Source organism: Athene cunicularia (genome assembly GCF_003259725.1).
Source record: "Athene cunicularia isolate RWA chromosome 7 unlocalized genomic scaffold, athCun1 chr7_part1, whole genome shotgun sequence".
NCBI lineage: Eukaryota > Metazoa > Chordata > Aves > Strigiformes > Strigidae > Athene > Athene cunicularia.
The window spans coordinates 1,378,008-1,405,405 of record NW_020799107.1 but is presented as its reverse complement, the minus strand read 5'-3'; the positions used below and the strand labels follow the sequence as shown (position 1 = coordinate 1,405,405).

The 27,398-nt window shown below is 34.4% G+C and overlaps 1 protein-coding gene across 1 annotated transcript in view; it reads right to left on the bottom strand.

Moving 5' to 3' along the window:
- DNAH7 (dynein axonemal heavy chain 7) overlaps window positions 1–27,398 on the bottom strand; it is a 120,007-nt gene that overhangs the window by 33,579 nt on the left and 59,030 nt on the right. The window contains exons 34-46 of the mRNA XM_026852194.1: window positions 27,174–27,398; window positions 24,608–24,805; window positions 21,770–21,925; window positions 19,980–20,148; window positions 17,340–17,466; window positions 16,254–16,473; window positions 14,095–14,967; window positions 13,145–13,374; window positions 11,021–11,351; window positions 7,309–7,655; window positions 5,922–6,102; window positions 4,471–4,656; window positions 2,184–2,347 (exon numbers count right to left, since the gene is read on the bottom strand). Of these exons, the coding sequence (XP_026707995.1) occupies window positions 2,184–2,347; window positions 4,471–4,656; window positions 5,922–6,102; window positions 7,309–7,655; window positions 11,021–11,351; window positions 13,145–13,374; window positions 14,095–14,967; window positions 16,254–16,473; window positions 17,340–17,466; window positions 19,980–20,148; window positions 21,770–21,925; window positions 24,608–24,805; window positions 27,174–27,398 (3,407 nt within the window). The remainder of the gene's footprint in view (window positions 1–2,183; window positions 2,348–4,470; window positions 4,657–5,921; window positions 6,103–7,308; window positions 7,656–11,020; window positions 11,352–13,144; window positions 13,375–14,094; window positions 14,968–16,253; window positions 16,474–17,339; window positions 17,467–19,979; window positions 20,149–21,769; window positions 21,926–24,607; window positions 24,806–27,173) is intronic.

Here is a 27,398-nt window from a genome sequence, read left to right as displayed (position 1 = left end):
TTGTTCCACGTTCAGTTCAGCTTCAGCTGTGCTAATTAAAAACCTAATAGCTAAGAGTCAGTAGCAATGCTACTGGACAGAACTGAGGGGTTTTTTGCTTATGATCATAACAAATACAAGTCCAAATGAAGATCATAGCTACTTATGCACGGTCGCAAGGCTTAGCCTACTGCAAGCACCCAAATCTGTATTTAACAAAGCTGTCAGTGCTGTACATATCTCAGTCAACGTAGGCACATTGATCTAAAGCTAATCACGAGTGAGATGTACTTCTAGATTCTAGTTAAAACATTAATATGGTCAGTTCTCATGTTATATGTTGTCATGCAGATCACTGATGTTTACACTGACCATGACATTGATATAGACCAGATGAACTCTGCCCAAAAGTTATTCTAGTGACTGATGTGAGACACAGATGTGCATGTATTAGAACACCAGGTAAGAATGTGGAATCATCTTAAAAGTGAAAGGCAATAATATCACATTTAGAGTTCATTGGATCCATATATTCTTTCTATGAGCAATTTTGAGATTTCAGAATTCGTTTCACTGCCCAAATTAAATTAAGAATATCTCTAAATGTGCAGAATTTTAAAAATGTTTTAGATCAATGTATCTTTAGATAAAGTCAAAGTATTTTATTTGGATGTAGTTTAAGATCATTACAAAAGGGAGATCATTACAAAATGGAAATTTTTTTTAAAGAAAGTGGATTTCAAAATGAAAAATAAATCCTTCTCTCCTTATCAGAAGTTTCTCCAATTTGTGATAAGACTATTGTCATACTAATTACATTTCAATCGGAAGCTACAGTTGCAACTGCCAAGACTTTAACCATAAATAGTAGTCAGTAAATTCCAGCACTGCAAAGATGTAACCAGGTTTCTGCTCTGAATTGACATTTTAATAATGGTTTTTAAAGTTCTTTGAGGACTGCACTGTGTGACTCTGCGGCGCTCCATACATAATGCCTACTAAAGAGTCTACAAAACCAGGGGTCTCTAAGCTTTTGTCTAGGAATATGGCAGGTTGTTCTGCTCCAGAAGGGATCCTAGGAATCACTAGTCTGTATGAAGTATGGATAGGGGAATGAGGCCCTAAAGAAAACAGACTCCAAATTGTCAGTACAGATACACCTTTTCACTTTCATCAAATATCTAGAATTATCCCACAGAGGAAGACCCATATCTAACTCCTGACTGCCTGAAGTGATGTGAAAGCACACTTCCAGAGGTTACTGCAGGAAAAGCCTAGCTCACCTTTTCTTGTTGAAGTAGTTTAGAAATACATAGACTAAAAGGCAAGAAACAGAGGAAGAAACTGGCAAAAGTATATGGTTGAGATCATCCTCTACAAGAAAGCAGACTAGAAATTGTCTCCATTCTAGCTTTTTTACACCCTCCTTCCTGCCTTCAGTGGAAGATACACATGGGTCTTTTTTTTTTTTTTTTTTTCTGTTTTGTTACTGTGCCCTAGCAAAATAAAGATTCAGCTCGTAAGTGTAGAAACCAACATTTCCAAAATGTCAGGGCTTTACACACTAAATATGTTACAAGCCTGGATGTTAAAATCTCCTACCAGTTGACAACATAAACCGGGAAACTGTTTATAGAGAAGTAATGAAGACATTATAGTATTTCCAGTGCCATCTTAGGGAAAAAGTTTGTGACTATCATAGAAAGATTAGAAAAGTAGTATTCAGTACCTCTGCAGAAACACCTCTTGGTAGCAACTGATGCCACCATATCTCTTTAAAATTAAAGAGCTTGAGCTTTTTAAAGGAGAATTACTTCCATATCTACTATTATACTACAAGAACAGTATTTAAAATTCTATTCCTGAAGCATTCTATGATATCTTAAACTGAACCCAGTGTGCAGCACGTTTGTAAAAAAAAAAAAAAATAAAAAAAAGTGGGAGAGAGAGAAGGGGAAGGTATTATTACAGTGATCCACAGGATTTAAAAAGAAGGGGAGTGAATTCAAAGATTTAAATTCTTTACATTATAAAGTTAAAAAGTATTATTAATATTTCTTATAAACTTAAACATTATAGTCATAACTTTAGATGTTAAACTGGATATACAGTAGAAAACTGTCTATAAAAATATAATTGAAAAGCACGTTGTAAGAAGATATTTAATGAAAATTACTCATTCTAATTTTTTTTTTTTTACTTACGAGATAATGATGCCATTATCAATAGAAAACGTGTCAGAAGGTAGTCCAGCAATATTCCAAGCTCTGATCTGCACTGGTTCTCCCAGGATATTTGTTAACGAAAAATCATCAGAACAAGGAATGTCTTTTGTTTTACATAGCAATGCCCACTCTTTAGTTTGCATCTAGATAAGAAGAAAACAAGTATGAACTGAAGTTCTGCCTATTCACAAAATTTTAAAACTATTTAAAAATGTATTTTTCAACCCACATCCCACAACAGTTGATACATACAAGATCATTATTATCTTCAAATGGAAAGAAATTAATTATTCTGTATAAAATGTCTTTAAAATGTCTCTAAAAATGCCAAAACCAGGACAGTCTGTAATTTCTATAAATTAAATGTAAGGTTTTTGGTCAGAGCCTTGGTATGATTCTATTTACCATTTCAGCTGTAGTAGTCTATACTATAAAATGAGTGTAAAACAAATGCATATATTCTAACTAAAAAAATTTAAAATCTTCATTATTTAACTCTCAGGACATACTAATGAAAACTTGCCAGGACTTAACCAAACTTAACAACTTAACAACCATTTAGAGCTGCTTTTTACTATTCCCTGTATCATCTAACTCACTACAGTTGTGTAAACTATACATGTTTGTATGGTGCATAACAACAATGAAGACACACACCTTTAAATATGTAAACCAAAAAGCGTATTCCACTAGGAATAATCCTTCTAAAGTATGAAAATGTATAGAAATACCATGTTCATATGAAAGGCACAATCTTGTATAAAAGCTGCGTATAAAGTCAAAGAAATGTGTTGTAATATTCTAAACTAAAAATGAGCTGGCAAAGCCTCAAGGAACAATGCTCAGAAATGCAGTGTTAAAGGAAATGGTCTAAGGGCTAGACACATTCACTGAGGTGGTGAATGAAGGATTCATCAATTTGCGTAAAACAAAGTTGATATACCAAAAGATATTGTAACATTTTCTCTTATGAAAACTGCAGGGGGATAAAAATAGCTGCAAATGAAATGAAAACCTGCACAAGAGTGTTTATGCTATCCAACAATTTCTGAGAAAGATACCTGTGTCTGTATGACCATAAGAGTAAGAATAAGCAACCAGGAATCCATACCTCCTGTTGCACTAAGGAAGAAACTATGCAGTCAGAGAGAAAGAAATTAACACTAAACTTTTCAGATTAAACCGCTAGGTATTCATTTTTATTGAATAGTCATGCAGATGTCTCCGCCTTTTATGAATATCACCTGCACCTGTATCTACACTTGCCTGGAATACAGTTCAGCACCCCTTATGATGTTTCACCAAAAGTACTCCTACCTACCCAGATACAATGTTAAACACAATGCACATTATAATCATATAAGAGAACAGTCTCTCAAATTTATGTAACTCAGAATTGTAAAAACTGCTGATTATTTATTTACACTATAAATACAACAAACTCTCACTTTATTAAGTTTCAAAATAGTAACGTCTCAACATGGACATTATGAAGAAAATAATTTTTGGAAAGAACAGTATAAAATTTTCTAAAGAAAAATGGACAAAGGAAATACATTGAAGGAAAAGTGGAAATAAGGATTATATCAAAATATATCAAATAAGGATCATTGGTGGTTTTTTCCTCTCCTTTTTTAGCAATTTTTGGTACCTTGGACATGATTTGCAAAAGAAGTGGACATTAATTTCTTCTACTGAATTAAGTAACAGGTTTTGGTGTTCAAAAACTTTCAAAGTCAGGGTAATTTTGACATCCAAAATTTGTTATAACTAAAATCAGCTGCCATGTCAATTTTTTTTTTTTTTTAATCAGAATTTCTGTTTATTTCGCTAACAGTTACAGGCACAAATCTGCTATGTGATTGAGCTACTGTTTCTTTTCCTCTTTTTGTAAAGAACTTCCTTAAGTGTGCTGCTGCTGAAATAGAAGCTAATTCTGTTTTCTTTGAAGTTAAGGGGAATTTAGCCTTTGAATGAAATAGAAGTAATCAGAGCCATGAGGTTAAAGTTACTAGCAACTACTTTAGAGAAGAAAAGCAATCAAGTGCCTCCATGCTTTACACAGCAATAGGTGCTTTACAGTAGAACGAACAAAGAATTTCCCCCAAGAGTCATAAACAAAACTCAAAATCCTACAAATACAATTTCAGTTCCACTTAAGAATTCTATTAAAATATATTTTTTAAAATATAAAATTTATATTAGAAGAAAAAATTAATAAAATTTATATTATTACAAAACGGACAAAAATCACTGTATGCATTACTTGTCTGTAGCTGGATGTAAAGGCTCCTAGGTAAGCTACAATTCCTGATGAAATAAGTATATCTCCAGTCAAATTGATGTACTGCCTTCCCAGCTCCAAAGCAGTCTCATGCCAACGAGTTTTCTCACCCCCAAGGCCACCAATCAATTGTTCTGCTCGCTGTAGTTTTTTGCTGCATAAGTCAACCTCAGAATAAAAAAAATACCCATTATATTACATGATCACTTTAAAGACATGTTACAAATATTAAAAGTATTTAAGAATTCTTTTCCTGTGCAGATGTTTTCTTAAGTAATTTCATCAAACAGAAATAAAACACCTCCTTATTATAATGGAAATGTTTAAAGAACAAAAACAATCTCAGTACCAGTACAGTAAAGTCTATTCAGTTACATTTTCATTGAAATAAAGGAAGATAACCACTATAAAACATGCAATTCATAATAGCTCTGTATGCAATGTGGAAAATATTAATAGCCAAGGAAATGCTCTACATGTCATAAGAGAAACAAAACATCTTAAAGAGATCTCATTCTTTTCTGCAAAACAACATTCTTATGAATACATAATCTGCATTTCTGTTGTCAGTTTTTAACTAAGCCATCTTTCCAGGCATGTTTAGAATCTAACAAAAAAAATATATTCTCACAGGAATTTATTTCAGCTCAGTTAGAATTATTTACTATCTAGTAGAGACACGTTTCAGCCATGGGATAGGAGGAAAATTATGCCAACTCTTGCTGCTGTTACAATCCTCTCTCTTCTAATAATCATAGCAGCCAATTTACACCACAGTAACAAACTGCTTGTGCAGTTTATCCCTCCCTTCTACTTCCAAACCATGTCAGGATGCAGAAGAAACACACAAAGATCTGACTTTAACTACAGACAAGAATTAAGACTCCATTTCTAATTCTGATACTATTTCTGATAATAAAGCTGAAGATGATGTACTGCAAATCTTTTTTTAAAAAAAATAATAATTAAAAAAAAATCTTCTGAATGATAACCTGTTTCTGTACACGTAACAGTTATTTAGCAGTCAGGAATAGAGTTTTATAAAAACATTCTCAAAATTTCATTAGCACGAATGCATAAATAAACTTTCAGAACTTTAAATGTACAGACTTGCAAGTTAATAGATAAATCATACTCTTAGTACGATCACTGAAAATTTATCTCCTCACAAGGAAGCAGATATAAGTGAGGATGTAGGAGAGGGCTATCAGTTGGTAAATTGATAATACCTACATTTTCTATTACTTTAAAGCATTTATTCCCCATGCTTTGCTCATTTATAACTTCAAGACCATTATGCCAAAATAAAAAGAAGGTTATCTAAAAGTATGATTTGTTCAACATATTGGCAGTTAAAAGGAAAAATACCATTTGACAAAAAGCCACTCTTCTGGATATTGGTAGAGCATTAATTTATCTTTTGCGTCATATACCTGATTTTCCAAGTCAGCCTTCTCCTGTTTCTTGGATTCCAGTGTCTGCTGGAGCACAGCCAATTTATCTTGAACTTCCTTCAGGTTTGCTTGTTTCTTTCTTAGACTATCCATAGCAATTTTTAATTGTCCTTCAGCTTCATTCAACTTCAGCTTTTTAGGTGCTACATTTTTTGACACTCTAAATAAAGTAAAAGGATAAATGAAACATCTGAAAGATACACCCTCACTCCAGGGTTACCATTAAAAAAATGAACATGGGTGTGGAAGATGAAGGGAAACCTCAACAATTCAGTAGCTCATGTAATATTCCATTTCATAATTTGATGGTATCTGAAGACAAATGGTTTTTACTTAATCATTTGGTTTTGTCCCATTACTGATTTATGAAGTTTCTGCAAATTTTTCTGTAATAACAGGTAAAAGCAAAAACTACTAAAAGCAATCACAACTAAAAGAAAAATGGTTATGCTTCCGAACTGTGTCCCATGTGATAACAGTTTTGAATCCATTATGGATTTGTGCCATTAGAAACACACAAATAATCATAGATATTAAGTAACAGTCATGGACATTATACACACACATACAGCCAACTATGTACACAAAATAAAAACAATAAATTAACAGCTTTCCACATCCATTTTCCAGGGTGAAGGATTTCAATCTTTTACACAGATATTTTTGTGACAAGATTACTGAAAATAACACATAACTAAAAATGTACTGTTATCTTTCCAAAAACAACAAGCAAGAAAATATGCTACACCCATAGTCTAGGTTGCAGATCTCCCTTAATTCCACTTTTTAGCAATAATAGTTGTTCTCAAATTAAGAACTCTACCAAGTATGCATTTACTAATCTTTTAGTCAAGTAACAAAATATCCTCCCAAATGAAGGCATGTACTACCTACCATGACACAACTTTCAAACTGCCAGTTGACCTTAGTTGCCCAATGCTGATTTACTCTTAAATGTGACTTCCAAATGTTTCAAATTAGGAAATAGCATAAAAAACAAGCATACTTTTTCAGTGCATCAAATACAACATCTAACAAAAAATATCCTTTGGGCTTGACATGACTACCAGAAACTTTCAAATACATTTCAATAATGCCGTATTTTGTGAAACACTCTAGAAGAAAGTTAACTTTATTTGCTAATGGAACAGACTGTTGCTCCCATGTCTTCTTAGAAAAATTCCGAACTGAAAATCAGGCTCTACATCTTAACATCATGTACCTTACATGAAAGAATCTTTATGACTGCTTGTTTGCACAAGTTTCTAACTAGTAGGAAGTAATTTCACATCGCTTCTGGTGTTATAATAAATTGTTCTCTTTAATCAATTTTATTTTAACCTTTTTTATTTGTATACATACTTACGTATCATAAAACTCCATGGCTATGACCCATTTGCACAGACCCTCTGCTGCCGTTGAAGCATTTCGAATCTTGTCTGGTACAAACTCAGGATTTGTAAGATACTGTTTTCTTATGATAGCCATGTAAGCCGGGGGAATGTTATCCTTGTCATATTCATGAAGAGACTGAAGAAATCTTATGTCACCCAGAAGTCTCCTAGCAGGACCCCAGAAATCTTCAATTTTTTTTCCAGAACCTGTTGGATCTGGAATCCTATCTGCTTTGATGCCTTTAAGGATGCATATAGCTTCCATTACAAGCTTGACACCAGCAGGAGGACTCTTCATGGACTTAACCACTGTAATATCCTTAAAATAATAATTAAGAAAACACCTTTAGAGCTCTGAACATAGGTGGGTTAATTCTTCTGTTACAATAGAAATAATAACCCTTTTTATGTTCAGATAATATTTTTCCATATACATTTGCTATTCTCATACTTGATAAGGCACAAGCTGGCATAGTCCATACATATGTGTCTCATTTTCTTTGCAAAATTTTTATTTAAAATTTTTCAATTCTTTCTAGTCCTTTCTTTTAGGTACTATGCAGGCTAAACTAACCTTCACATCTAAACAAATATATCTGAAATCTAGTCAATAATCAATTTAGAGGAGGCAAAAATTCTTATCTGCAATTCATTTTTAGTTGCACTTTTTCCCACTCTGAATTCAGTAGCAGGCATTGCACCTCAGTTATGGAGTTCAGATGTTCCAGCGTTATCATCTGCCCTTCAGTTCAGGCTCTAACAAGATACTTCCAAGTTTACAGGACCACATCAGCAGTGGATTAGTAGATTTAAGATAACCAGGTAAAAGCTGCCTACAACCCAGCGCTAAAGATCTATGTTCTCCAAGTACATAAGAGAAGTCAGTTAGTATTCTGGTCAGTTACTAAACACTGAGATGAAATAGGGAACAGGTAACTAAAAGGAAGAAAATTATTGGCTAAGAAGTACTGACATTATAAGGAAAAGCAGGAGATAAATAAGCAAAAGTTTTAACTGCAAATATAGAATAATAATATAGAAGAATGAAACACTTCTATATATATGTACAACTAATTAAGCAAGAGGTTTATAAATTAAAGAGTTATGGAGAATAATATCTCTTACTCTTCCTAAAGAATAACTCTGCATGGAAATTCAAATACTCTTTCTAAAAGCTTTTCTCGGAGAATACATACTCCAATAAATTATTTTCAGATTCTTATGTTTATTTTGCCAACTATTGTTAGATTTTGAGAGCTTGCCTATATGGCTTCTTCAAGGTCTAAATCTCTGGCAATTTAGAGAGAAAGAGTTCTGTGCCCCCCAAAAAAACAGAGAAATGTTAAGACTGGATTAAAAAGGAGAAAATACAATTTTTTCTTGAAACTGTGAAATATGGCTCCTGGATCTACAAGCTTTTTAATTATTTTTTTTTAAAACAGAAAACACACACACACACAAAGAAAGGAAAAAAACCAACCAAACAAACAAAAAACACCCCAAAAAACAACAACCCAAAACAAAGAAAAAAAACCACCACCAAAATTCAAACAATCAAAACCATCAACCACATAAGTGTTCAGGAGAGGGAAACAAGAGTAGGTAAATAAACCCAGGGAATTTCAATGAGGCAGTGAGAAAACTAGCTGATGGGATCTCCATCTCTCCTCCTTGGAGAGGAAGAACGACCAAATTTAGCCAGCCATTCCAGGAAACAAAATTAAAGACAAATACACATTAACTTAATAAAACTAAGGGTTATAAACAGAGTAGGAGACTATTTTAAAGGCTGAACTCAAACTCTGATGCAATTAAAAGCAGTATGAGCTATAACAAGAAAAATTCTATAGCTACAGTTAATAGTAAGAAAAGCAAGAAAAGTGTTGGCCACGTACTTAGTAAAAGGTGAGATACAAGTAAATGACATATAGAGTTAAAAAGTTGATGCTCTTTGCATCTGACATCTCTAAAAGTTAACTGTGTGTAGCACAATTGATAACACTGTCAAAATACAGCAAAGATTTGACCAATGTCACACAGGTCTGGACCTACGCAATCTTTTCACTACTGAAATGAATTATGGAAAAGAGAATGTATATATTAAATTTTCAACCGCTAGAAGGTTGAGAGTAAACACAAATACACTGGAGTAGAGAACAGGAACAAAGATATCTTGACAAATTACAGAAATTGAAAAGTATAGTAAAACTAGTACAAAAAGGAAAGAGAAAGGGAAAGCAATGACTATGTAACAGTCATTTTCAGGAAATGAAATGTTGATAGCATGAATGACAAACCACATGCATCAATAATCCTCCTCTACACAGCATTCAGCAAAACTACAGCTGAAATACCGTATCCAGCTTTGGGCATGGCACCTGAAGTGAATGTATGGAGAAGGTCCAGAAAGAATAACCAGGAAAGCTAATTTGATTTATGAGAAAAGACTAAAAGAATAACATTACTCAGCTTACAGAAAAAAAAAGTATGTATATGTTACAAATATGTATATTGTTACAACACTTAGATGTCAACAACAAAATAGCACTTTTTCTAATCCTTGCTGAACAAGCCACACGAGGTATACAGTTCCTTTTGACTTTGGATACTCACTTCAGCAGTACTGAATTACGTATAGATCTGTTTCTCCAAACAAAGCACTTAATCCGTACATTTGTGTACATAGATTTATGGGCACAATTTGCAACATGTGCCCTGCTCTGCTTTCCATCACCGGTGGTCAGCATGAAGGGTGAATCAAAAGCAAGAGTTCTGTACCGGTAATCTAAGCTCTCCTACACACAGATATTTTTTTGTGTGTTCACTATGCTATTTAACAATATTTTGAGGAGAAAACCTCTGGGTTTAGTTTGGTTTTTTTTCATTTGGAAGTTCCTACTACTTTTTTTTTCATTAGCCTTCAAAGCCTGGTTCTTGTCCTGTTATTCACAAGTATAATGCAATTTCCTTGAAGTGACTAAGTAGCTATCTACTATATTCGAAAAGCAAGCCAATGATTTGACAATGCCAGAATTTAAAACTTTTGATACCAAGCAATAGTTATAGATAACTACCTGTTTTCAGACTAAGGTTTCCTTGAAAGTTTTTGAAAATTTTGTTTTCAGCAACAACAGTTGGAGTTTATAATCCTCCCTCTTACAATCTGGAAGACTTCCTTTCATCCCACCCTGAGCAAAACATTATCCAGACAAAGAAAACCTGAATATCCATAAAACCAAAGGTGGCTGCATACTCTTATGATGCATGGTCCCTTAACACAGGGAGACACCGAATTTCCTCAATTTCTCAATTTCTAGAACCTCAATTTCTAGACTCTGAAAGACCAGATATAAAAATATGAGTCGATAGGCTGGCAGGTTCTGAGTAAGAAAGTAAAAACCATTCATTTTTTAACTTATCATTTTTTGAGTCAAAATATTTTTGTACCAATGAATTTTGAAAAGTCTAGAATATTTGATCTTGTAGTCCATAAAATCTCAGTTACAGCTTTTTCAATAGAAAATAAAGACAGAGTAACATTTTGCTTTTTAAAATGGAAAGATTTCAAGAAGTTTCTAAATTATAAAACTGTAAGTACAATGTAAAACCTGAAAAGGCAGATATTCCATGCTTATGTATATCTGAATACCTCTCCAGTGCATGAATATGCAGTGTTAGCCATACCTGTGCTGTGAGAGTGTCAAGGGCAGCCAGAGCACTTTCTAAACAAGGCATGGCTTGTGCTAAGTCAGCATCACATTCATCTTTGATGGCTTTTGCAGCCATAGCCTGATCATTTGCCACTGCTTCGTCAGCTTTCACAACTTTCTCAGTTTTGGATACTTCCAAAGATTCTTTCTGAATAATGACCATCATCTCATCAACCTGCTTACTAGCTTCCCGTAACTGAGGTTGTAGAGCCTCCAGCTCAGGCTGCATAGAGGATACTTGAGATGCAGCAGAGTTCAGTTTCTCCAAGCCAACTTCGTATCTTCTCTTCCTTTTCATCATCTTACTGAAAATAAATAGTATTTTAATATAAATATATTTTGTCAGTACTTGATCGCTTCATTTACTGGGATCAATTCCCCAAATTTTCACTACTCTCAATAACCAAATGGTCTGCCAATCTTGTGTGATTTTCTAAAAAATTGCAGGCATTACTTGACCTATAGTCTTGAACTATTCTGTCATGTAAACTCAGAGATTGGGATACAGATAAATAAGTGATCACTTAGAGGTAAATAAGTGATTTTTAAGCTTCCGCCTCTGTTGGCAGGAGCTATAAAATCAAGGTGGCACATTACTAACAGACAAAATGAGAGGGAGGAGATGGGGATACAATTCATGAAGATTATTATTTGACATGAGATTGAAATAGGGTTAATATAATTGGGAAAAACATTTTAGCAGCAGAATGTGAATGGCTCTGGGGAGAGCCAACAGAATCAAGAAATACCAAAGGCATTGGATCACTATATTCAGAACTCTATTTTTTTTATTCCTGGAATTTTTTGCCACATGCAGTATTTCACACAGCCTGTTGATCAAATCAAGCACCTGTCTTGTTATGGTAGTGTCTTACTAATGAGGAGGAGAGGAAAGAAAAAGGAACTTTCCCTCACCAGCCATAATGGAACAGATGTGCACCTGCATACAGAGGTCCTTTCTGCTGCAGTCACAGCACAGCTGAACCCTGCTAGCAAGCCCATGACACCCAGCAAGTTGGAAACTGGTTTCCCAGATGTCATCTTCACTACATTCTCCAGAGAACAACAGAGTAACCAAGCTGCATTAAGTACTCTGGTTGCATAATACGCATAATCAACATATAGCAACATCACCAGGGATGTTAGAAGTGGTCTAATTCAGGTATGTTTGGAGAGCATCAAGTCAGACTTTTTGTCCAATAAGGAAGCATGTGTCCTAAGAGTACATTTTATCCACCTGTGCTGGGTTTGTGTTTGTGGCAGGGGTTTTTGGTAGCAGGGTAGGGGACTACAGCAGTGGCCCCTGTGAGAAGCTTCTTGAAGCTATCCCAGCTCCAAGTTGGACCCACCTCTGGCCAAGGCTGAGCCAATTAGCAATGGTGGCTGCACCTCTGTGATAACGTATTTAAGAAGGAGAAGTTGGAGTTGTGAGGAGGACACTCATGCAAACACCAAAGTCGGCAGAAGAAAGAAGGAGGAAGGGGGAGAGTTGTTTCGGTGCAGAGCCCCCCTGTATCCCATGATAAGAGGGCAGGACATCCCCCTGTCACCCATGGAGGTCCATGGTGGAGCAGATGCCAACCTGCAGCACGTGAAGGACCCCAAGCCAGAGCAGGTGACTGGACCGGAGAGTGTTTTTAAGACATGGTAATGCTTCTCACTGTCCTATTCTGTCTGTTAAGTGTTGTTGTTAGTGTCTGAATTAAATTGTTCTATTTCTTCCCCTAATGAGTCTGTCTTTTGCCCATGACTGTCTTTTGAGCATAATGGGTGAGTCTTCCCTCTCTGTTGTTAGCTTGATTCAGGAGCCTTTTGTTTTATTTTCACCTTCCCATTCCTGAGGGGGAAGGGGTGAGTTAGCGGCTGCGCGGTGCTCAGTTGCCCTCTGGGCTCAAACCACGACAAGTCCTCTGTGTCCCCCAATGTGGGACAGAGGAACATAAGGACAGTAATTGGGAGAGGCAATAATTGGCCATTCTGTCAATTTCAATTAGCTAAAACCAATTCACTTGTTTCATTCAGATTAGCTCTAAGAGATAGAAAATAGTATTTTTCTGTGAACTTGAGTTCCTCTAGAAGTCACATTATAAATCCTTACGTGCGTTTCTTTTCAAGTAGACTTTTAAAAGTGGAGATCAATTCCAAATATGAAGTAGGTGTAACATAGTTGCGTCTTTGAAGCTCGGCATAGTATAAATCAGATAAAATAATGGTAGATGTGTGAAAGCTTTTACACATATCAATACACCCACTTCGAGTTTCTTCTGACATTTCAACATCTTCCAAGAAGCGAGAGGCCACAGCTTCTAATGCATCTTCAGGCCATGTCTAAAACAAACAAATAAATACCTTCCACTTATTAAGTACTTCACACAGATCTTAAAACATTTTTTTTTAATGTAGAAATAGTAGAAATCCTGTTACTAAAAGAAAAATTTTGAATTAAATTTTGAATTTCAATATATTTATGTGTGTAACTGTCTCTGCTCTTTCTCCTCAAAATAATCTTTAACGATGCAGTACTACATTCTAAAACTAGATGAAATTAAGTTCCTCAGATACTTTATATGATTAAATTCTACATTTTAAATATTCTAAAGTCTTTTTCACATAACAGTTAGATAGAATATCATTTTATTGCAAAGTATTGGGGAAAAATATGGTGTTCTGCTTCAAAAGATGTCTGTATTTTTGACAGATATTTCAGTTTCAAACTTTTTTGGCACCCTATATTCTGAGAAGTCCTGGTAATAGAAAAAACCCTACATATTTAAATCTGTAATAACTACAGTGGTATGTTCATCAGTTATACTCTTATACCACAATCAGACAAATATTTTCTTGATGATTCTGCATTCAGCCTATATGGCCTTCATTACAGTCAGAACAGTTCCAATGGTGTAAGCATTTTAAAACATGACACTAAGAAAATTCAAGATATTTTTCACTACTAACTTGTTCAAAGAGAATTGCTACAAAAAGTGTTGAAGTCATGTTTCTATTGTATTTCCATTAGAATAACAAGCACAAAAAAAGTTTTGGTTTTACCTGAAACCAGTCTAGTGTGCAGCAGTTGACAAGTGCTGGGAATTTACGAAGACGATTACGGAAAGCATCTCCAATGGGACTCATTGCCAGTACTATATGAAGCTGATCTCGACAGCGATCAACAAACATATTAAAAAGAGCCACAGGACTGCCATCAGTCTGTTTTGTCCTGTCCCGTTGGCGATCTAATTGATGCATTTGTTCACAAATCTCTTGTTTCTCATCTACTGCAAAGAGGTTTGGCACTTCACCTGCATTTAGTAAATTGTTGATATCTTCTAAGAATGATTCCTTTTTAATCTGTGTATCTGTGAACAAGAAAACTCCCTGCCTTTCCCCTTCAGTAGATTTTCTTAGTATGGCTTTCAAGTCTTTGTGCCACTCATTGATACCATAACTTTTAGTTATTTCAACCTGATAAAGGTTGTATTCAGCCATATGGGCTGCTAATCGAGTAAGAGACTGTCGACCACTACCTCCAACACCAACAAGGAGGGCATGGCTGCGAGGCTGTTTTAGAATTCGGGAAATTCTACAAATATGTTCTATAGCAAACCGGAACAATACAAGCTGCATTGGCTTTTTGCTTATGTTATTAAAATCTTCCAGGTGACTCTCTACAACTAATCTCAATTGATCCACATCACTAATCTCCCTGTATTTAGTGTCTTCTCTCTTAGGGTCATGAAAATCACAAAACATTAAGCTACGTAAGTCATCTTCTTCCACTCTGCCATCATTGTTGAAGTCCAGATTCTGAAGAAGTTCATGAAAGTCTTCATGTAAGTCATTTTTCACTACTTCTTGGATAAATCCAACAAGCCAAGCCCTGTCAGGATTATCCACCAAGCGATCATAATACACTCTAAGAACCTGTATTAAAAAAAAAATAATAAAATTATTAGTTGCTTCTGCTCTTGAATTCATACTTCTTTTAAAGAAGATAAAACAAGTACAATTCTGAAAAAGGCTTCAAAATATAAACCATCTTAAATGTCACTACATAGAAAAAAACAAAATAGATATTTAGAATTAAACAGTTGAGTCCAGTAATATTACTTATGAAGTAAAGAGAAAATTCATACAGAAATACATATACACACACACACATATACATTTATATATTTATAAACAGTATCACACAAATGCATAAAAGGCTGCTGCACAGAGGAAGGAAACATGTTGGTCTTTCCACTACAGCTAGATAGGACAAGTTAAGAGTTTGTATTTCAAGAAAGAAGACTGCAGCTGGACATTAGAAAATGTTTTTTAATGAAAAAGATAGTGAAGAACGTTAATATCTTTCCCAGAAGTCTGAATTTCCTTCATCCTTAGAGAATTATAAGAAATTTTTAGAAAAAACACTTCAGAAGTTACTATTGTTCCTTTCTTCATGTGATCCTGCTTTGGGGAAGGATAATGGACTAGATGATCACCAAAGATCTCTTCCATGGTCTCTTCATGCTGATTTCATTCTATGAACTATAGTTAAATATTTAAAAAGCAACAATTATCAATGACCTTGCTTTCTTTTAATCCAGAAAAAAAACAAACAAACAAACAAAAAAAACCCCAACCCACACAAAAACCCAAGAGAGCAGATATCACCTATATGGGGCATTTTCCTCTTGTTTTTAAAAGGGATGTTTCACTTGAGCTCTTTAAGTGTGTCTATCCTATTATGACTGAAAAATAGGAAGCATTTGTGGAAGACAGTAAACTCAAGAATTTCTTCTAAAGGCAGGCCGAAAGTTAAAAAAAAAAAAATAAAAAAAATTAGGAACCAAACTTCAAATCACTCAAAATTTCCAGTGACCTGGGTCTACTTGCTGTTCTTCTCATTGTTGATACGGGGTTTTTTGGAAGAAGGAGAGAAGAAATGGAAAGGACTGTGGAGGCATTCAAAACATCATACAGAGACTACATAATCACATGAAAGTGAAGGTATCAACAATCAACATGTTTACTAAGATAGGATTCATACTTTGCAAAAGTCTGATTTCCTCTGCCCATAGGGTACATAATATCCTTTCTCATGAGTGTGATACCAACTCACAGCTATTAGCCAATAGGAATGGCATTACAAAAATATCAATCCACAAATCCACATATTTTTCTTATTTATAATAAATATAATTTCTTAGTATAAGGTCATATACCTCATGAACCCAGAGACGTTTTATCATTCCTACAGATTCTGTAGTTTCAGGCCTTGACAGGCAAACACCTTGAATAACACGTGAAAAATCACGGAGATTGAACAAATAGTGAGATTTGGCTGGAGTAGGAAGCAGATTCTTCATAGCTTCTTTATATATACGCATGGTTCCATTAATAATTTGCGGAGTCAGTTCTACATATTGTGATGAAAAGCTATAACTGACAAATCATAAGAGGTGGTAAGAAGAGAATGATTCTCATAATTTCACCATACTATGAAATAATAAATGTGTATTAATATATAATATTGTATACGTACACTAATTTACTTATAAATTCATGCCAGTTCTATGATTATACTTCCTCACAGGCATCTTTACAAATCTTAGTTCTCCCACTGGATTAACTGTGGAAATCAAATCTCGTAACCATGGAACATGACGACAAATTTGACTATGTTAGACAGCTAATTATACCCTTTCCCCTCCTCATTTTTACAATTTACAATAGCAACAGGGAAGTCGGGTCAAGTAGCCCTTGCTTTTTTCTGGGACAACTCTCCCTCAAAGGGTCAGAAGCCGTCAAATCACAAACTTGGTGTGGGAACAGGATATGAGCAACTTTTGGGGCTTAGCTGTCAGAATGGACAGACAACGAAAGTTGAAGTCCCTCCTAATAATGGAATTAAAAATTATGCAGTGGGTGAGAGGCCAAGAAAGAGTAAGCCTTCTCAAACAACAGGAAATTTAAGAGCAGTTTCCAGTTCCATTATTTGAATGACTAACCAAATTCTATTCTTATTTATTATACATCAGAGAATATTCTATTACAGAAATATCTCAACTAACTGACTTAGCTTCAGCTAATCTAAACCACTCTTACAAACTTCAGAACAAGAACTTCACCTTTGGAATATTTTAAGATGAGCTCTACTTCTGCAGAGTAATGAATAACTCAAAAGGTACAGGATATAAAAGACTGATTTCTTTTCAAGAGCAGTGTCCCACAAACATATCTTGGAGACTTCCTAGTAGCATAATTTAAACACTGACTTTGTTTTTTCCCAATACATAGAGTTCACTTACCATACTGTCAGATGCCAGTCTAAGATTCTAGAAAAAATTGTGGACATGGATTTATCGTCAAACTCATTCATAGTAACTGTATTGAAGTGTCGCAAGAATCGTGGTGTTACTGGGTTTCGACCACCACCTAAATATTAGGAAACATTAATACTATAACAGAAAAATAAAACAGTAAAAACCTAGCAATTTTTTCCTAATATTCATCTTTGATTCAACTAGTAGGCTCATATTGGGAAGTATCACACTTTAACATAAACCTAATGAAAGCAACAGGCCATTCAGTGTCAGTCTTTTCTCCTGTAACCAATAGTCTGTAAAATACAGACCAAAATCATCAAGTTACAGATAAATAGATTTGAGACTATTTTAACTATGCTTCTGTTATAGAAGAAAACTTTTATTATGAAACTCCAAACCCATGTTCTTGATTTTCAAAGCATCCCAATGAAAGAAACCTCTACAAGTAATACTGTATACTCTAGTCAATTTAAATTTTATCCCCAGTTGTAGAGTTTGTATTTTTTATTACTAGATTGTAATTTGGACAATGAAGCTATGTATGGAAGTACGGGGACACAAAACAGAAATTTACTGGATACTTGCTTGTTCTGCTTGGAGTTCAGGGTTAAGCTGCTGCGCAGTGTTGTTCAACCTTCTTATAGCAGCAAATTAGAAAAAAGTAGCTGAAAAATGGGCAATCTACCATCCCTAACATCAGGAACATAGCTAAGGGCAACCAAATTAGTACAGTAAGTTCTTTTAAAACACATGACTTTGTAGCTCAGGCATGACCCTACACTAATGAAATTAAAGACACTGGCCTGGAGCTGTCTCATATTCAGCCACCTGAGACTTCAAGCAGAACTAGTGATTGTCTATATTTAACTGTATATGCATTACTAATATTGGCTGAGGAATCTCAGTATTTTATGCTAAATAGACCAGATATTCATCCTACTCCTACCCCAACTAAGGTAATCTTTCAGACACAGCAGTTTACAATGCTTCTTGAAGTTTACATGTGCACTGATGGTAAAATTAAACAAGCTATTGGGATATAAATATGAATTTTACCCAAAAGATAATACTTTCCTACTATAAATTTTAAACCTAACTTTAACAAAAGAGCTTTAAATGTTCTTTGAATACCTTTATATTTGTTTCAATAGCACTATATACATGTGCAGATTTCAAATTTTCATCTCTTATTAGAAGAAGAAAAAATAAACATGGGCTGGAAAGGAGAATATAATTTTGTGAGTTCTGGAAGTAGCTCCCTGTACATAGCTACTAAAATAAATTCTTCAGCCTGAAGCTGAATTGTGATAATTGAAACAAATAGTTAGAACCATAACTTGTACATTTGATCAGTCCATTTTTTACCATTCAACCAGAAGAGTACTGGAACAAAATTAACTACAACTTCTCCTGTGAAAGGAAAGCTTGAACCAATATCAGAGTGGTTGAAAGTCACTTCTACAGTATCGCTCTGGAACAGGAGCATAGCATCATAGCATGAAGGGATGCTTTACAGAAAAAGCAGCTCCAAGATTTGGCTATTTCTGATGTAAAAAAAAAAAAAAAAAAAAAAAAGACCTGTGCAATTAAGTTACACCAGAACATACTACAGATCATGATTTCACCTAAGAATTAGAAAAAATGAAGATGTAAAATTTTAAAATTTTTTCATAGTTTCCTTCTGCTAGTTGTTTCACAGACTGATACTTAGATCAAGTGCTTTGAACTGTGAGTGAACACTGCCTCTAATTTAAAATGATTGAAAGAAGGAGTTTTGCTTCTTTAGGAAACCAGATACATGAAACAGGAGTGGACCCCTATCACATGGGCATGTATACCATCCCAATACAAAAGCAGTATCAGAGAAGAACTGGCATGTTTGTGTGTGTGTTTGTGTGTGCAAATAACTCTACAAAAGAAAGGAGGAAAGCCCAGGGAAGCTGAAGCAGAAAAGAGAAGGAAAGCACCAATCAGAGCCTGATTAAACACTGTAAATGTGCTCAGATATGACAAACTTTTTAGGTGGTATGTTAGAGACAGGGTTGTGAACAATTCTGTTAAATTCTGTTACATGATTCCTGCTGTAGTGAAGGAAGTAGATTGTATAGATTCTTTAAAAGCAAACACAACAGCATCAAAGTAACAGTAACTCCACATTTTAACTGATAAAATATGCCAGACATTTTTTTTAACTAAATAGCTCATATAGTCAACATGTATGCAGGCTATCAAAAACATATTATCATCATCTTTTTGATCAAATAAAGTAAGGTTTATTCGCTTTAGAGCATCACTTAGTGCTATTTAGAAAATTTCTAAAGAAGTATAAAATTGACTGAAGGACAATGGAAGGTCTCATTAGACCAAAGGGATTTCATAAATAATTTGTAGGTACATTCTTGTCTTCCTGAAAAGCAATATTTCTTCTGGCAGGCTTCTGTAGTCTCTCTGCTGCTTTTCAACCACTGTACTATAACTGATGTTCATGTTTCCTGCAAGGAAAGGGTTCCTTGAGTCCTATCCCTAGCCATAAAGGCCCAAATTTTAAAACTATGAATCAATAAACATTCAGCCCTTGGAAACCAAAGAAACAGGAAAAAGCATATAAGACACATCTCGTACCTGGTGGTCCCATTGCACACAAAATCTGAACATCTACAAGTTTAATCACTGAGCAGTCTTTAAGGTCATACCAATTCCAGTGATCTAACCACTGCCGTAGTAACTCAACAGGTGGTTGAGCACCATAGACCTCTCGTGCTGGCATATTAACATCATCTACAAAGACAACCTGAAAAGAAAAAACATAAAGGATTATGCATTTATTTATTTTACTGACTATATGCCATCATTTTGCTTGATTCTGGAAACACTGCACATCAATTCACTCCCATTAAAATTAATGGGAGTAATATACATCAATATATGTTTTTGAAAAGCAGCCCTAAGCTCTTAATGCTGCTGAGTTACATAAAAATCAACCTTAAGAAGTAACTGTGTCAGTCTAAGGCCATTATAAAATAAAAAATGGTAAACTAACACTTGCTATTTAAACTGTACTGTGCTACTTATGTGGCTCTTCTTGGAAAAAAGATGGAGTCAAGAAGACCCACAGAAATCTCAAACTTCAGTGAGACTATGGTTCTGTTTTAAAATCTATTAAACATTACATTTTTCTTGGCACTGCTGTTCCTAAAGTATAGGCAACTGCTGATGAGGAAATATCTTCACACAACTAACCTAATGCAACTGCTATGCAAGATCTAGAGAGACCTTTATGAATTCTATCCCCCTTTCTTCTCATTCTCTAACTGATATAGAGTAGAGATTTGGTAAAAAGAAAAACAGGTTAAATCATGGGCCTTGTATCCTATTTACCACTGCAATTTGGGCAACATTCTGAAATGGTTTGAAGTGTTCTTGACTAATAAAGATCAAGACAAAATTCATCCCTTCAAAGTATCTTTACATTTTTAAGACTTGGCTAAAATACATCCTAAAAGAATAGCTTGGAGCGGGAGGCAGGGGAAGACCTTAAAACACTTTAAGTGGTGCTTCCTTAAGGAACTTCTAACATTAACACACTTTGCTCTTGATAACATTTATTAAATAACAGCTAGGAAATACTGAAAATGAGAAAAAAAAATGAGGATGTAAATACAAAAAGTCTATAGGCATCATAAAAGTATCAGTATTAAATCACACACAGCTATCACTGTATTTTAAACATAATAATTTTTAAATTTTCCTTAAAAGCTAAATTTTTCCTTAATCTGGGTTGAAAAAAAAGAAATACAAACTCCTTAGATTTCAATTTTCAGTCTCATTGAAACTTCTAGACAGAGGAGAAAAGGATTTGTTTACTGCAGGGAAAAAAAAAAAGAAAAAGAAAAAAGAGAGAGAGAGATCTACTCTAATATCCTTCTTGAGCTTCTGAGTACTCAGAGTTCCACTGATCTTGAAAGGTTTGGCAGGCATCCGTGATAACAACATAAAAGATTCAAATCTTCTTTAAGTCTTCCAAAATCATTGAACTATTCAGGCTGTAAGGAAACCTGGAATTCACCTAGTCCAACTTCATGCTAAACGCTGATTTCTCAGTTATTTCATACCAGCAATAAGCTTACCCATACAGAACTCTTATCTCAAGGATAATATCACAAAATATGGAGCAGGAAGTATGACTGTTATTCATCTCATATATCATATTTTACTCTGTTGATAAAGAAAGGATGCATGTTACTGGGAGAAGGAAGAAGAGAAACACAAGGAACTAAATTAGAAGAATTAGAACTCTGACAGTTTATTTCAAGTTGAGCATCCTTTCCTGATATCACCTGTGATCAGCTGAGAAAACAGTGCATTTACATATTTGTTTGCATTTAAGCACTTATTTACAATATATCAGTTACCATTCTTTTCCCAAGAGGAGGTCCAAAAATTCCTCTTCTCCTTTTGTCCAGCTTGGACATTATAATATTCTGAGTCTGAGCTGCTGTAGTTTGTGCTGAAAAGTTAATGAGCAGTGTCTTGTAGACTTCTTTATTCAAATTATTTAAAAGAAAATTCTGGAAGGATTGTGAAGAGGGAGAAGTTAAACTACACACACAGATAAATTCTATGGCACTTTAGCAAATAGCAATCAAACAGACATTTTTGTACCATTTTTATTTGTTTTAAAATGATAAAGTAGTAATTTATCTCTAAGAGAGCTCTAATAATATTTCATCGGATGAACCAATATTTTTTAATAATTCGAAATGTAATAAACTTGATATGTCAGAAAAAATTTCTACCTCCAATATAGTCTTCACATTTTCTAAAAAAAAAAAATAAATCTACCTAGTGTATTATATCATTTCAGTATGTTAACATTTTGCACACACTTCATAGTACTAATTAGAGTTGATACATATTGTCTTTCCTAATCCACACCCAATTTTGCAAAAGTATCCACAGGTCCAAATATTTATGCCTAGCTTTGTACAGTTTCCAGGACTATTTCCTTTGAAGGGCATAGCAAGAATATCTAAAGCTAAACTTTACCATCAAGATTGGTAGTATTTTGTAATGCTAACTGCCTTCCAAAGTCCCTTATGTCAGCTGCAGTTTAACCTCTAGGGGAAATCTGGATCAAAGTTAGCATTTCAAGTAAGACTGAATGGGACTCATTTCTTAGCTGCACGTGAGTAAAACCACAGGGAAAGACACACTTCCATCCTTCCAGAAGTTGCTACAGAGCATTATTGCATATAAAATAATGTCTCTAATGATGAGTCTAATCTTTGTCAGCAGCCTCCTGAACTGACACCTTCCAAGACTGTATAGCTTTTTCAGCAGAAAGAATGTTTAATCTATCCTAGAAGGAAATATCTGAGCTATTGCACAAAAATATAACAATGACCCCTTAAGGAAACTATAGAGCAATGTAAGCCAATGGTCACATTTCTTTTATTCTTTTGATCAGTTCTGTACTCCCAAGAAATATCACATTCTTAACTATCACCTCAGAAATTAACTGTGCAGTAGAAACTAGTCAGATTCCTCACTATAAACAAATGTTTTACTTATCCTTCATTATATTTCTGACATCAATATTCCAGGAAGTCTTTTATGAACAGATCTCCTTCCAGCCTTAATATTTATTTTCTTCAAAATTATTTCAGAAATGTAAATTAAAATCAAAACTAAGTTAAATAATCCTTAGACAGTAATTTCACAGTCAATTTTTATCACACAAAAGGAAGGAAAGATAACAGATTCAAGACCATGGAACCAATTTTATTTTATCTGCTTACATAACTTTAAAGTTTTGCTCTCTCTGTAAAACAATTGAGTGTACACAGGCTTCATGCTGATTGCACTGGAGCAATCAACAGAAGAAAAATTCTCTACAAAAAGACATATTGGAGGAAAAAAGAACAAAATCAATTTTGTGCTGCTCAGAGGAGTGACTTCTTCCTTCTCTTTATGATTTACTTTAAGAATCTCATTAGCTAAAATGCAATAATGGCTTTGCCATATCTTCAATCATATATCCCCTTTTTGCCTCAAAAGTATACTGCTCCACAGATCTAGACGAAACACGGAGAAAAACGCCAAATTTGGAAATTTCTGCAAGTGAATCTCATAACACGAACACTCGATTGGCACAGTTCCATTGCCTGTCAGGCTTTAATAGTCGCCCAGACAGATTTATGGTATCCAGATTTAACCCATAGTATCTGTCAGACGTCTGAAGAATTAAAATGTATGTCTGAAGAATTAAAATGTAAAATTTTAAATCTAGACCATTAGAATAATTTTTTTCTATTACCTATAGTTATTTTAATAGCCACATGATAAAATTCAATTTAACAAAGTATCACTTGGCAACTCAAGATGAAAAAGGAAATACTCTATCCAAAAATAACAATGACTCAATTCTTCCAAAAAGATAGTAAAATCTGCTTTCAATTATACAGTCTGACTTATCCCTTTAGACAGAAAAAGTAATATTTCTAGATATGGAAAAAATAAAAAAGCATTTATTTTGATTTCTTATTCTAATACCTGAAGTTACAACGCCTTTTACAAGACCGTTATTCCCCTTGATTAGAACTTCACAAGCTCTGAAAAATATATTGCGCTTGGCTGTACTAAGTCATTACTTACATTAAATGTTTTGATTACTTACTATCATGTGTTTTGATTATTATTAGGCAGACTCAGAGCTAAGTATATCTTGCTTCTTTCAATATAAAAATGCACACTGGTAACTTAAAAACCAACTGTCAGTAATTTGTTTTCTCTTCAGTTCTCAGTGCTCAATATTATTTATTAAACAAGAATTCAAATTACATTAAAGACAAAATTAATAATTTTCTTACAAGCTTTTCTATGGTACACACCAGTACAAAGATATGGAAAGGTAAAGGGCAAAATATTATCCACAAACACAATGTAAAGTAAATCAATATAGGAACCAAACAGAATAGTCCTGTTTGGGTTCTATTAGCAGCTTATTCCAGTGGGTACCTGGGTGGTTCTTAGGAATTTAGTCTGGAAGTGCAGAAAAGAAAAAAAAAAAACAAAAAACCAAAACCCCAAACCCACCACCTTTTGTTATGCAACTGTATTTTTAGTTGCCCATAATTTCATTTCATAATATGCAATTCATGTCTCATTTTCCTTCTAAAAAAAGCTATCAAATTATTAATAATTTTAACCCTTTAATAACTAAATCTAATGTCAGTATTAAAAGTACTTACAGTAATATAGGTACTTTTTCCCGTTCCTGTCGGCCCCACAAATAGAGAAGGTTTTTGATGCACTGTCAACAATTCCATCAATGCCATGTATCGAACAGTATCCAGAGTTGGCACAATTATTTCATTAAACATCATATGTTGAGGTATTGGAGGAGTTGATTTGAGTGTTTCCACCCAGGGTTCCCAAATTCCTGCTCCCTATTTTAATTTGTATGAAAGTTATTTATATATTTATATTTTTATACATATATTTATATATATATATATATATATATATATAAAATAAACAGGAGAAAAGCATAGAACCAATGGAAATAGCAAATCAAAGTTCTGTGAATTAATAGATGGGATTATCAATCAATTTTCTAAAAGATTACAAAATAATTTTGTTGTTTTATTTCATAATGCAGTGCTTTCAGTTTGAGAGTACTTAAAAAAAAACATAATGCCTGTGCCTGAAGCATGCATCTACTGAAAGACAAGGACTTACCTTTTATATCTGTACAAATATTTTTATATATATATATAAAATGGAAAAAAAATATATTTTTCATATATGCATCACATATAATGTGTATATATGTGTGTAATAAAATAGAAAATTACTATATACATTTAATTATTAAAACTAAAAAGGCATCATCAGCCTTTCCATGGACTGTCATTCATAATAAATACCTCTAAACTATGGAATTTGAGGGCAGATTAATTTTATTGCTGAAGCTCCACAGCAAATCTTTCTCTTCCTACTAGAGGAGTCTTAAAAGATGTCAAAACTCTCCAGCAGTAAATTAATATAAAGAGATTTTTTTTTTCATTGTAAATAACCCTGGAACAACTGTATGTTCAATGTTATCCCCAAAAAATTCTATCTTGAGATAAAAGTAATTTTAAATTCCTAGAGATTGCTCTTTCCTTAAGTCTTAGAGGGGGCATATTCCCACCTTTTCAAAGAAAAAACCCTTTACTGGAAGAGAATGTTTTTATAGATTATGATCAGAAGACATAAAGCCTTTACTGCTGATTGAAATCTCAGCCACCTTCCTCGGCAAGTGAAGTGCTAAGGCTTGGACAATAGGCCCAAGCCAGAGTTGACCTATATATGAATCCTGTATATTTTATAACTAATAACCATTATGCTAATAGGAATTATACTAAGTTACAACCAATCACCTATTCTGATGTAAAAGGTGGTGAAGCCTGAGCAACAGGCCCCGAGCCGAAGCTGCGAACTTAGTATGTAGTCACTGACAAAATATGTATGCTCATTTATGAAAGATGTAGCTTAGATATCATATACTTATTACTGGTGATGGATGTAATGAAAACATGTCTATCCTGAATGTATCTCTCTTCTTTTCTGTGTAGGAGTAAGTTAACAAAGCCATGAAGCCAGCTGTCGGGCCTTGTTTTAAAAAGAACATAAATAAATTAGATAAGGAGAGAAACTGCCTTAGCATCTCCCTTGAGCCCTGGCCAGGCTCTGGAGGGAATCTAATGAGAGAGTGGAACCAGATATTTCCACTTAAAACAAAGGTGCCAGTTATTCTGGCTTGCTGATTTTTAGGTATATAAGGCTGGACCCACTTGCAGCGACTTTGGGTGCCTCACCTACGGGAGGATGCTCCGCATAGGATTTCCCACTTGCAGGGAAAGGTTCTCCAAACCCTCGCTGTAACCGGAGCTGCCCAGCCACTGCGGGTCTGGATGATGGTAACATATGCAAGTGGTGATGGATCTTTCTTAATCACTATTCTCTCTCTCAGGTAGTAATGATTTGATGCATTACACGGTATTTTCCTATTTGTTTAAGTGCGCTGTTCTGTCTTTTCTTACTGTATGTTTTCTGTATTATTCTGTTACATTATTTAGTTATTTTAAGTAAAACACGCCTGCTTTTTTCACTCTGGTGTCTGAATTTAATTGCTATCCCTAATCAGCAAAACAGTAAGACACAGGAATCATGCATGATCTGAAATCTAGACAAAAGCAATAATCATCGTACTGCAACAGGACTTCACAGGAATGACAAACTCAAAAAAAAAAAGGTACATTGATTTTATCTTGGAGACTCTGAAGCATAATAGGTTCAGTGCATGAAGTTTTCTTCTCCACTGAGAGAGATGCATCATGGATTCACATCTAATTCCCAGGAAAAAGGGGCAGAGAAGAGGCAGAGAATTAGCCTACTACAGTAATGAAACAGTTATGGTTGAAAATATATCAAGTGCTTCCTCCACCTAAGAAAAGGGCTCAAACCCAAAATAAAATAATCTTGCAAGAAATCAAGAATAAAAAGATAACAGAACTAACTGGTTGAGATTTGCTGCATACTTGTTCTGCCACAACAGGCAATTACTCTGGTAGCCAAAATGACAGGCTTTGGTACTGCCAGTCCCAGCCAGAGCACAAGACCATCACTAGCTTGCAAGGATGGCTGTCTGGCCTATTCAGTGATAAAAGTAGTAGGCAACAGAAACAAGTTAACAATAACAATACACACCTTGTGGCATTCATAAAAGATTACTTCAGAATGGAAGTCCACATCTTATTTTAAAATCCTCACCTTTTTGACAAATCTATAATCATAAATTGTTCCTTCTGTTGGAAATGGGACTGTGAAAGCTTTTGAAGGCTGTTGGTCGATACTGCTCAACAATTTGTATTGTTCTCTTGTCCCTTCAGTAATTGGTCCATTAAGCATTTCTCGCACAACTTTGTCAAATTTCAGTCGATCATCTTCCTTACAGCTAGCTCCTACAGACCATATCAGTGAAAACAAAAAAATACC